Here is a 13,047-nt window from a genome sequence, read left to right on the forward strand (position 1 = left end):
CTTTTCATTCTTTGAAATCAGCTGATTCAACAAGACCAGCCCTTTCTCAGAAATCGGCTTCTCGGCATCGATGTTGACATTCCTCAACGTCATCATCAAACACTCTAACTACCAGTCGATGTCAAGCTTCTTCGACCTCTTCTTCATCTTCTGACACTCCCCCAACCAAATGGAGCCGAGCTCACTCTCGGCATTGACACCATAAGTCTGCACGACATCGACACTCCAGGCATTCATTATCTTGTGCCTCTTCTAAATCTCACAAAAAGCACAGGAAGTAGATCACAATCATCTTCTTCTAATGAACAGTTATAGTTTATTCATTTACTCACACAGGTCTTACAAAATCAGCAGCCTGATAAACTTGCTGCTTCTATTCCTCCTAAAGCTAAAGAGGTTATTACACCTCAGTTGCTCTCATCTAAAACATCCTCTCACCATAATCTCCTCATAGACATGAATTATGGTCTGTCTCTCCTTCCAATTCTAGAAAAGATGATTTTTCTCCAAATTCACCAGTTCCATCGCAAGCTTCTTCAAATCATACTTTACAACCTATTCAGCCTGTTCAACAAATACCTTCTACTTCTAGTTCAGTCACCTAAACAAGATGTACTTCCATCTGTACAAGATGATTTTATTCAAAGTTTCTAGTTAAGTTTTTTTTTTTAATTGAAAGATTTTTTATTGAAAATTCTGTAGTGCCATACATAATATAGCTGAAAAACTGTTACCACATACAGAAGCTAATACACTTACCAGCTTATTTTCGAAGGAGAAGGGCGCCTATCTTTCGACACAGATCCTCAGGGATCTGTCCTGGGACCTCTTCTTTTATCCATCTATACTTCTTCCCTTGGTACTCTGATCTCATCCCGTAGTTTTCAGTATCATCTTTACGCTGATGACTCCCAGAGCTACCTCTCCACACCAGAAATCTCAGCAAGAATCGAGGCCAAAGTATCAGCCTGCCTGTCTGACATTGCTGCCTGGATGTCTCACCACCATCTGAAACTAAACATGACCAAGACTGAGCTTCTTATCTTCCCACCTAAACCAACTTCCCCCCTCTTCCCCCATTCTCTATTTCTGTGGATAACACTCTCATCAGTTCGTAACCTTGGGGTCATCTTCGACTCCTCCCTCTCCTTCTCTGCACATATTCAGCAGACTGATAAAACCTGTCGTTTCTTTCTCTATAATATCAACAAAATTCGTCCTTTCCTTTCTGAGCACACTACCAGAACCCTCATCCACACTCTTATCACCTCTCGCTTAGACTATTGCAACTTGCTTCTTACAGGTCTCCCACTCAGCCATCTCTCTCCTCTTCAATCTGTTCAAAATTCTGCTGCACGACTAATATTCCGCCAATGTTGCTCCTCAAGTCACTTCACTGGCTCCCTATCCGTTTCCGCATACAGTTCAAACTCCTCTTATTGACTTATAAGTGCATTCACTCTGCAGCTCCTCAGTACCTCTCCAGTCATTAATGTGTTGGTAGCCTCCAGAAAGCAGTCAACTAGAAGTTCTTATTCTTTCAAGTGGACCAGATTTCTGTTATGGTGTAGACCATGTAACATTAATCCAGTCTCTTGTTCAATTTCTCCATTATTAGATTATTTTCTATAACTTTCTAATTATGGTTTAGCTTGTTCTTCAGTTGAAGTTCATGTTGCAGCTATATCGGTTTTTCATGATCCTATTGAGGACACAAAAATAATAAGGCATCCTATAACCAAACGTTTTATAAGAGGATTACTTAACCTGAAACCTCCTATTCAAACTCCTCCAGTAGTGTGGGACTTGAATTTAGTACTAGAGATGCTAATGAGACCTCTATTTGGACCTTTGCAGTCTGCCACCTTCAAATTTCTAACCTGGAAGACTTTATTCCTTATTTCCATTACTTGAGCTCGAAGAATTGGAGAAATTCAAGCATTAGTGTATTATGATCCATATACTCAAATTTTGAATGATAAGGCAATAACTACGTCCTCATCCAAAAGTTTTGCCTAAGATAGTCTCCTTTTTTCATATTAATCAATTACATTACCAGTATTCTAACCACTTCCACATCAGAATACCCAACAAAGTCGTCTTCATACACCAGAGCATTGTCAGTTTACTTACAACATACATCACAGGTTCACAGACCTTCTCAATTATTTCTTTCTTATAATTCAAATCATCAACAACCAGTCTCTAAACGTACATCATCATCGTATATTGCCAATTGTATTCACTATTGCTATTCAACATCATCTCTTCAGCATCAGCCATTGACGCCTGTCACAGCCCATAGACTACGTTCAATGGCCGCTTCAACTGCATATTTACATACAGCACCTCTTCTAGATATCTGCAGAGCAGTAACATGGTCATCAGTGCATACGTTTTCAAGATTCAAACTTTGGGTTGACAATTCTTTAGGAAGCAATATAACGATAACTATCCTCCTCCTCCTATCACAGGTAACAATTTCATATTAGAGATCAGTTGATTGAATGTGAATTTTATCAGTCAGTATATATGTTACCTGTGTATGCTTGGGAGTCTTCAGAGATGTGGCTAGAAGATCCTATCCATGGAAAAATGTTAGTTGCTTACCTGTAACGGTAGTTTTCCATGGACAAGGGATCTTCTAGCCACACAATCCATCCCTACCCTCCCTAAGTTGTCACAGCTATTTTTATTAAACTGAGCTTTGTGATATGTCATATAGATAGATAGATAGATAGATAGATAGATAGATAGATAGATAGATAGATAGATAGATAGATAGATAGATAGATAGATAGATAGATAGATAGATAGATATACACACACACACTGTGGGTAGGGACGGGAATCCTTGAGCATGCTCACTTTAAACTTTTTAAAGCATTTTCTATTGGATGGCCAGGTTGGTCACATCAGCGTGACATAAATACAGAGGTGTGGCTAGAAGATCCCTTGTCCACGGAAAACTACCGTTACAGGTAAGCAACTAATATTTCTTCGGTGCTTTTCACACTACTAAACATCCGGGCTCTTAAGCCCTCTGCTTTCTCACTCTGTACCTCTCTTTCCTTGCTCACAAATGGCATGACTCCCGCAGTTATGGTGCCAAAGCGCACTGCACCCCAACCTGCCACCGATGTTTGCCCTCTCTCTTCCCTACAGGGCACATTCAGGCTGCTTCCTGCTGACAGAGCCCGGGTCCTGTGAACCCGAGTGCCTTCCCTGACCAGCCCGGGAGCACTTCCGGGTCTGCAGGAACCTGCAGCCCCGCCCCCAAATGGCTCAACTCAGCCCCGGAGCTCCTGCAACCTGTCCCAATCCCCGGTAAGTATTTTTTAACCTGTTTACATAAAACGTCTTACTAATGTTTCATCATCAACATAGAACTTACCCAATTTCAGATCAATTGCTTCATTTGTGTTACATTTGAATTCTGCCAACTTCTTTTCCATACTGCTAAGCTCTGTGAAAACAGGACATAACACGTTTCCAGTGCAAAATATTTAAATATTAATTATAGAAAAGTGGCTATGAATGAAATAAAACAAAATCCTAATCTAAACAGAAACTGTTGTGATGTTTCCTTTAAAAGATAATGATTAGAGCTGCCCAACAAAGGAACTTCACTAGCCTCAAAAGTTTGCATTTTTAAACCTGTTAGCCTTTATAATAATAATAATAATAATAAAAGACATCACTATATACAATATATTTTCTTTCAATTTTAAAGTCAAGGTGGCACTCCCTTTCTACTTTCTGAAAATATTTAGTTTCAGATTTGACTCTCAAACTTGGTGAAAGAGGAGTGGGTTAAACCTAGAAGAGCACAGACCGTAAAATCTGGAATCACGCAGGTAAACAATTCAGAATCTGTGGACTCAGCAAACTTTGGATAAAATGTATGCAAGAGCAAGGTAAAAACTAAACACTGAAATTGACACAAGTTAACAAAATACCGAGGGACCAGTGTAGTAAGTTGTGCTATCCTTTAGTATAGCAGTTTACTCTTGATTTTCCTTTTCTAAACTTAATCCAGGTGCACTAAGTTTTTAATGTGGAAAAATCAGCAGTAAAAGCACCAAGCTAAAGGGTGGGTATGCAAAATGCTGAATCCAATATGCTCCTCATGTGAAAGATTATGCTCAATTTTGGTGCAGTGTTTTCCTTCCCCGATAGCACCAAGTAATGTAATCCAGGTCAGAGCTGAAGTAAGGCCCCAGATTGGGAGCAAAAGGGTCATCTGAGGTGAATGCACCACTTTACCTCAGAAGGCTGTTTTCAGGCAGGTTTCCCTAGTGACCCAGTGCCCCCCCCCCCCCGCCCTACTCCCTGTAAACATCTGCCTGGTGGCCAAATGGTCCTTAGAGCCTCCTATCCCCTATCATGGAAAGAGCTTCCTTGTGGCCCAAATGGGCCCTGACCCTCGACTCCCTGCACTAATTTTTGGGGCCTCTGTTGCCATCATGGACTTCGTATCAAATATCTGCACCAATCACCCAAATGTCCTATTAATAGGTGACATAAACCTGCACCTAGAAAAACAAAACACAAACACCAGGTCACTAACAAACTTCATAAACCAATGGAACTTCACAACAGCACAATGAGTCTCATCACACATAAAAGGACACCAATTAGACAAACTAGTCTACAGATTCTCAATGAGTAACAACCACATATTAACAAACCACACATGGGAAGAGGTACCATGGTCAAATCACGGCAAGCTCACTTTCACACTATAATGGAAAGAAAGCGGCAAGAAAAGAGAGCCAAGAACCCAACATACATTCACAGCCAGAGGAAAAGTAGACAACAACAATAAATGAACTCAATACCACCTGAGAAGAAACACTTCATGCAATGTGAAAACACAAAACAAAACAGCATCACTCAAAACAAAAAGCAACCAGATGCCTGGTTTAATGACAAACTACTACACATGAAGAAACTCTGTAGGAAACTCGAAAGAGCATGGGCAGCAAACAAAACCATATGGAGAAAAACCATAAGAACAAACAGCATAAAGAAAGCAAAAGCAAAACACTACAGCACATACACGAACCTTGACCAGACCAATATGAAAAAAATATTCGAACTCATGAACAAGCTACTGAAAACCCAGAACATATTGGCAACAACTGAAACACCACCAACTACAGACAAGATTGTTATTTTGTTTTTGAAGTATTGTGCAAACACAGGATCAAACCCTGCAAAACCACAAATAACATCACAGACTCCTACAGGAAAACACACAACAACCACACCGGAGTCTGTAACCACCTCTCCGGAACTATGTAAGCCACTTTAAGCCTATTAATAAGTGGGAAAAGGTGGGATAACAAATGTAACAAACAAACAAACAAACAAATAAATAAATAAATAAATAACCAGACTAAAAACTAGAATAGGAAGACAGCTGAGTCAAGCAGAAAAGGAAACCTTGTTCACAACCCAGGTCAGAAAGGAGTCCAGAACAGAATGTGAGAGAACAAGTTATTCTAGATCTGATACTAGTGACCTACCTAATGACAATGGGGACTTAGAACTGAGGAAAAATAAAACAGCCAACTGCCACAATCCCTTGACAGAGGCAACCAGAGCAACAGAATCGTAGCATGGATGTTGCAGCTACAAAAAACATCTGGGTGGTACAGCTGATAAAATAGCTGGGTGGCACAACCAAGTAGCTCATCAAGCAGCAATGCAACCCATCTAGGTGGAGCATGCAAACAACAGACCTATGTGGTGTAGATACACCTGACAGCTGGCAGGCACCCTTATGCAATACTGGCAGCTGAGGCAAACGAGTCCTACTTTTGTCTGGTACCACCAAGTAATAGAACCAGCAGGAGCAGTTGTGTGATACAGCTATCTGGAGCAGCAGATCAAGATAGATGACAGATGAAGCCAAGCAATATAATGTTGTAGGTATATAAATTAGCTGGTTGGTGAAGCCTAATATCAGAGCTGGCTGGAATAACTGTGCACCAGAGCTAGCTGGAGAGGTTACACACCAGAGGAGGATACAGTAGCTGTGCACATGAGATAGCTGGTATATCTATGTACTAGAGGTGGCTGATGTAACCATGGACCACGCTTAGCTGGAGTAACAAAACACTAGAGCTATCTGGTACAGCTGAGGCCTAGAGGTAGCAGGTGCTGCCATGCCTTACAGCCAGTTGGTGTAGCTGTACACCAGAACTAGCTGGTGTAGTCAAGCAGTAGAGCCAGACAGTGTAGCCATGCAGTATAACTGGCTGGGTTTACTGTGTATTAGAGCTAGCTGGTGTAGCCATGCACTAGATATTGTGGTATGATTAAAGTAGTAGAGTGTTCTTTTTATACCAGTAATTACTTTTTTGGTTTGTTTTTAAAGTCAACTGAAGTGATGTCAATTTTTTGATAATTTATATAGATATGTAAATAAATCTAATGCCATTATTGACCTGTCTTTTCTTTGTGACATTTTTATATGGAGGACTTTTACGATTTATACATTTATAATATATCCCCTGGTTTGATGTTTTGTTTTGAATTGCATTAAAGACATTTTATTTTTATTCTGGGGCCCTTCTTTCACTTATTTTTGAGACTGTGCTAATCTGCTGGATTAGATACTTGTGTGTTAAATTAAAATGATAATCATTGTCCCTATGCTTAGCATTATTTTCACCCTATGAGCCAAGTAATATGAATATTGTTATTGAGAGTTTTATTTTAATAAAGGCTCTATATGGTTAGGATTTTTATCTTGTTGAAGCTATACATTATGGGCAGTAATAATGATATTTAGGAGATTTTTATATGTTGACAGAGTATTGCAGTAAATGCACTGAATCAGTGTATTGTGGAAACCTATGTGGTAAAGTTTGCATTCTTCTTCTTATTATTATTATTATATAATCTATTTTAATGATCTTTCTTATACATTTATTGATTTTATGATATTTATTGTTTGTACACCCGTGATGAAGGTTTTTCCAAAACTTGGCCAGGTTGGGTCCTGTTTCAATTAAAATTGACATTTGGATAAACTCTTGCAGTGTTTGTCCTTCCTTGGATCAAAGTTGCTGTTTGGTTGTCTGTCAAGCATTTGTGTAACATAGTTGGCTGAAGCAATTGACCAGATCAGTATGTGCCTTATTGAGCTGAGATGCAGTTGTTCAATAAAATTAAAAGGTGCAAAAGTGCAATAGAAGTGTTTAGAGACACTGTGCCATATAGCTTGCTGGTGGCATTAGATAAAGCAGTGGCTGGAGGTGGTATGGAATAGCTTTGGCCAGTGTGCAATACTAGAGAGCAAAGATATTGTAGAACAGTGTTTCACAAGTCCAGTCTTGGAGTATGCCTTGCCAGTCAGGTTTTCAGAATATCCACGAAGAATATACATGAACTTGATTTGCATGCACAGCCTCCATTATATGCAAATCTCTTTCAAGCATATTCATTGTGGATATCCTGAAAACCTGACTGGCAAAGGATACTCAAGGACCAGACCTGGGAAACACCGTTGTAGAAAACCAACACAGATAAACTTTTGCACTGCAGCATAAAGCTAGCTGTCCCAGCAATGCAAGACTGCCAATTTCTATCACTTTAGAAACGAGTTGATCAGGCAATGTCACATTGTACATCCAGGCACAATGAACTACTTCTCAAGGCAGGCAACACAGAAGAGTGAAGTAAAATATGGCCCCTTTGAAAGAGCCCAGTGCCACCACTTGTCAACATAGCTATTTTATAGCGTCAAAGTTGCTATTTCCTAGGACAGTGTTTCCCAAGTCGGTCCTGGAGTACCCCCTTATCAGTCAGGTCTTCAGGATATCCACAAATAATACAAAGTATGGTATGGCATACTACTTACAATGTCAACACAATATGTAATTGATAGAGCATTATAATTGATAGTGAAGGGTAAAGCAAAGATGTAACATATAGAGAGTAAGACAGTAGGAAGAGATAGAAAGTAAAGTGACTGATTTAAAGAAAGTTGAACATGAATACGGAGAGATGGTCAAATATTATCTTAGCTAGGGTAGGAGTAGATAAACATGTCCTGCTGCAGTATATGCAGACCGAGTCACTCCTTGTGTGTGTGAGTGAGACTAACGAGTTAGTTACTTCTTTCAGTAAAGGCCTGGTTGAACAGCCAAGCTTTCACCTGCTTCCTGAAGTAGAGATAGTCTTGTGTTAAGCGAAGCCTTTCAGACAGTGCATTTAACTGCTTTAAACTGCTCAATGATATTGCAATGTGCTCTGGCATCCCTGAAATATTCACAGTAGTGAATTGCACTGCTTTTTATAGGAAATAAACAAAAGAAAAGGTCCTAAGGTTATGAGTATTGAAGCCATATGAAAAGCATGAGCCTGGAGTAACTCAGGGATCTATCATCTGTGGTACAAACATGAATGAAGCTGAACAATTTAAAAGTTATTGGGTGAGGGGCAGAGGCAATTGAGAGGAATAGAGGTGTGCAGATACAGACATGACAATATGACTAGCTTCTCTATGGGAGACCAGGCTAAATTTATTTTTCTGGGTAACCAGAAGAGGAGTTCCCTGACTGGCTAATAAGGGTAATAGATGTGGATATGAATGTGTGGTCAGCAGCAAAGGCAGACACAAGTAAGAAATGAGTAAATCTCCTAGAAGATGTTGATGGCAATATGTTCAAAACAAACAGACCTGCCAGCTAAGCAAGATCAGACAACAGAAAGAAATATATGAAATGTGGAGCATGTAGTATGTGTGACATTATGGATGAATGTGAAATTTTCACTAATCCTATGGACTTGAAACAATATCATCTACAGTCAAATACAAATTGTCAATCAACACATGTAGTATATGTCTTGCGATGCCCATGCAATAAAATATACTTAGGCAAAACGAGCAGGACTTTATATGTCCGGCTAATAGAACACAAGTAGTGTATATCCACCCACAAGTTAGGAGCTCCTTTAGTTCAACACTGTAAGGAAACTCATGCCTTTAAAGATTTTAGATGCTGCATTATACAGCAGGTGGCACCTCCCTCTCGGGGGGGGGGGGGGGGTAGGGGCGATCATGACAGGAAACTGACTCATTGTGAACAACGCTGGATACATGCCCTACAATCAATAGCACCTAAGGGGCTGAATTCCACTATTGAGTGGACAGCATTCCTTTAAGATTCTTTTGAGACTCTTTTTCTGAGATATATCTCTGTGAGATTTTGTTTTGCCAATGGTTTGGATTAAGCACAAGTTTGTCCTTTCAGAGACACCATAACTAGCCTCAACCAGCTGACTAGAACACACCCTAGTTTCCATGGTATTTAAATGAGAAGCCATTTTGTAGGAACTGTTGGTCCTGCTGTACAGTAAGAGTGTTGGAGAGTCTATTATGACATTAAAGTAGTAAGGTTAGATTTTGGGCTTTGACTTACTTTGTTTTTTAGGCATGTCTATACCCTTAAGAAAGCGGTGGAGCGAAACGGGTCCCCGTTGGAAGACAAGAGTAAAGACGTGAGACCATCCAGCATTTAAAGCTAAGTCAAAGGAAGTTTTCTTTTTGTGAAAAGTTACCTGAATAACAATTTGAAGGAGGTTTTTTTAGGTCAATGATGATTTTAGCCTGAGATATGCCTTATGATTTCTTCATGTATATGAGCAAGCTGGCATTTTGAGACCTTTTTCCTCCATAATTAAGTGAATCTCTCAACACATGTGTCAATATATATATAATTGAAGTCAGTCTATTGATGGCAATATGTTGCCATTTCCAGAAGCAACAAGCCCTTGCACATGTTCCACTGCTGCTCCCTGATAATGTAATAAATGTGCATTTAGTCAACATCTTTTCATGATTTCTGCATATGCTACATTGTATTCTAAAAGTATCAGTATCAAGAACAGCCAAGTTTCACCAAGAAACATTAAGACTTAATGAACAAAACAAAGTTAACTAAGAAAAATACACCCAGAATAGCGCCTTCCAAAGTAGAAATTTGTAACACTTCATTCCAGACTCAAAGTTGTTACATATCTTGCACACCGATCACAGCACTGCCTTGATTATAGCCAAAACAGAAAGAATTTTGGATGTACATTTTCATTTTTAGCACATATTAAAAATTTTAGTGTGCAGTAAACAAAATAGCATTCACTAATACATTCTAACGCATGTTACTTCTTTTAGCACAAACCAAAACAAAAGGGGCCCTTTCACTAACTATGCTAAGTATTAGAGCCTGTTAACTGATATACTAGAAAATGCAGCATGCTGTCACTGTAGCAGGTAGTATGGATGCATTTAGCGCCATTAGAGGCCTCGGACAAAGGCATCCACAAAAACGTCAATACAATTACTGAGTGCTAAAGATTTTTCTTATGCAGTAACTGTACAGGAAGACGCTGGAAATGCCCCAGTCACCATACAGGCTTGGCACCTACCATGCAGTAGCTGCAAAACTTTAACACACTTTAGTAAAAGGGCTCCAAGAAAGTCAGCATTCTCTCTGCATACTCTTAATACTATGGTGAAATATAAATGAATACAATCTGTCATTCTGTTTGATTAATTCACAAATTAAATGAATTGGTTTATGGGGATTAAATTAGGAGAAAAGACAACATGCCAAGAAATGATGTTCGTTGTTAAGAGTTCCTAGATTTACCAAATATTCTTTCATGCAAGTATGGGACATACTATTGAAATAAAGTTACAGTACCTCTGACATATCAGAGTTGTCAAACATTCCTCTCCAACCTCAAAAGAAATTTTAATTGTTTTTCCACCTCGGAGCATTTTTCTCTTTTCCTGGCCAGTGCTATTAAGATCTGAGTTTTCTATTTGTTGCATCTACAGTAGCTTTTCAACTTTCTCCCATACTTGCTCTTTGGTTACAGGAAATCACATTGCACAGCAAAGAGGTAGGGGAGCAAAAAGGAAAACAGATATGTCAGCAGTGTTTTAGTTGTGCTAATTTAATGTACACCAATACATACACTCCACTCTTTTGGAAAATAATTTGTATCTGTTCTGTCCAATTGTTTTATTGTACTGAAACTCATGTACATGTGTTTTACATGGTTGGTCTAGTACTTTGAAATGCCTTGTCACTCCATGCTCATCTAAAGGAAAATTTTATTTCCCTTAGCAAGAAAGTGAAAAGCCTACTTTCACAGAAGTGAAGCAATTTTCAAAGTTTCAACAATAGAGAAAACTATGCTAATACATGCATCTCTATTACATTCCCAGAAGAGACTCCAATAACAATAAGATGGAGACCTAGTCTGATATTTTAAACAAAGCCTTGGACAAGCTAGTCCCAAAATCATTAGCTGTCCATGGGTGGGAATAATGTGGGATATACAGTGGGGGAAATAAGTATTTGATCCCTTGCTGATTTTGTAAGTTTGCCCACTGACAAAGACATGAGCAGCCCATAATTGAAGGGTAGGTTATTGGTAACAGTGAGAGATAGCACATCACAAATTAAATCCGGAAAATCACATTGTGGAAAGTATATGAATTTATTTGCATTCTGCAGAGGGAAATAAGTATTTGATCCCCCACCAACCAGTAAGAGATCTGGCCCCTACAGACCAGGTAGATGCTCCAAATCAACTCGTTACCTGCATGACAGACAGCTGTCGGCAATGGTCACCTGTATGAAAGACACCTGTCCACAGACTCAGTGAATCAGTCAGACTCTAACCTCTACAAAATGGCCAAGAGCAAGGAGCTGTCTAAGGATGTCAGGGACAAGATCATACACCTGCACAAGGCTGGAATGGGCTACAAAACCATCAGTAAGACGCTGGGCGAGAAGGAGACAACTGTTGGTGCCATAGTAAGAAAATGGAAGAAGTACAAAATGACTGTCAATCGACAAAGATCTGGGGCTCCACGCAAAATCTCACCTCGTGGGGTATCCTTGATCATGAGGAAGGTTAGAAATCAGCCTACAACTACAAGGGGGGAACTTGTCAATGATCTCAAGGCAGCTGGGACCACTGTCACCACGAAAACCATTGGTAACACATTACGACATAACGGATTGCAATCCTGCAGTGCCCGCAAGGTCCCCCTGCTCCGGAAGGCACATGTGACGGCCCGTCTGAAGTTTGCCAGTGAACACCTGGATGATACCGAGAGTGATTGGGAGAAGGTGCTGTGGTCAGATGAGACAAAAATTGAGCTCTTTGGCATGAACTCAACTCGCCGTGTTTGGAGGAAGAGAAATGCTGCCTATGACCCAAAGAACACCGTCCCCACTGTCAAGCATGGAGGTGGAAATGTTATGTTTTGGGGGTGTTTCTCTGCTAAGGGCACAGGACTACTTCACCGCATCAATGGGAGAATGGATGGGGCCATGTACCGTACAATTCTGAGTGACAACCTCCTTCCCTCCGCCAGGGCCTTAAAAATGGGTCGTGGCTGGGTCTTCCAGCACGACAATGACCCAAAACATACAGCCAAGGCAACAAAGGAGTGGCTCAGGAAGAAGCACATTAGGGTCATGGAGTGGCCTAGCCAGTCACCAGACCTTAATCCCATTGAAAACTTATGGAGGGAGCTGAAGCTGCGAGTTGCCAAGCGACAGCCCAGAACTCTTAATGATTTAGAGATGATCTGCAAAGAGGAGTGGACCAAAATTCCTCCTGACATGTGTGCAAACCTCATCATCAACTACAGAAGACGTCTGACCGCTGTGCTTGCCAACAAGGGTTTTGCCACCAAGTATTAGGTCTTGTTTGCCAGAGGGATTAAATACTTATTTCCCTCTGCAGAATGCAAATAAATTCATATACTTTCCACAATGTGATTTTCCGGATTTAATTTGTGATGTGCTATCTCTCACTGTTACCAATAACCTACCCTTCAATTATGGGCTGCTCATGTCTTTGTCAGTGGGCAAACTTACAAAATCAGCAAGGGATCAAATACTTATTTCCCCCACTGTAAATGCCATAAATAAATAAATTATGTAAAATCAACTAGACCCTGGTTTACAAAAGATCTGACTTCATCAGTTTGGGCGCAGATGGAGA

At 40.0% G+C, this 13,047-nt stretch overlaps 1 protein-coding gene across 5 annotated transcripts in view; it reads right to left on the reverse strand.

Moving 5' to 3' along the window:
- HAT1 (histone acetyltransferase 1) overlaps window positions 1–13,047 on the reverse strand; it is a 115,275-nt gene that overhangs the window by 84,011 nt on the left and 18,217 nt on the right. For 4 of the 5 annotated variants that reach the window (XM_030209528.1, XM_030209527.1, XM_030209529.1 and 1 more), the window contains exon 2: window positions 3,395–3,466. In XM_030209528.1, coding sequence (XP_030065388.1) covers window positions 3,395–3,466 — 72 coding nt within the window. Of the gene's footprint in view, window positions 1–3,394; window positions 3,467–10,721; window positions 10,888–13,047 lie in introns of all 5 variants that reach the window. The other variant, XM_030209531.1, reaches the window with a different exon arrangement.

The sequence above is a fragment of the Microcaecilia unicolor genome, chromosome 7 (assembly GCF_901765095.1).
Source record: "Microcaecilia unicolor chromosome 7, aMicUni1.1, whole genome shotgun sequence".
Classification (NCBI taxonomy): domain Eukaryota; kingdom Metazoa; phylum Chordata; class Amphibia; order Gymnophiona; family Siphonopidae; genus Microcaecilia; species Microcaecilia unicolor.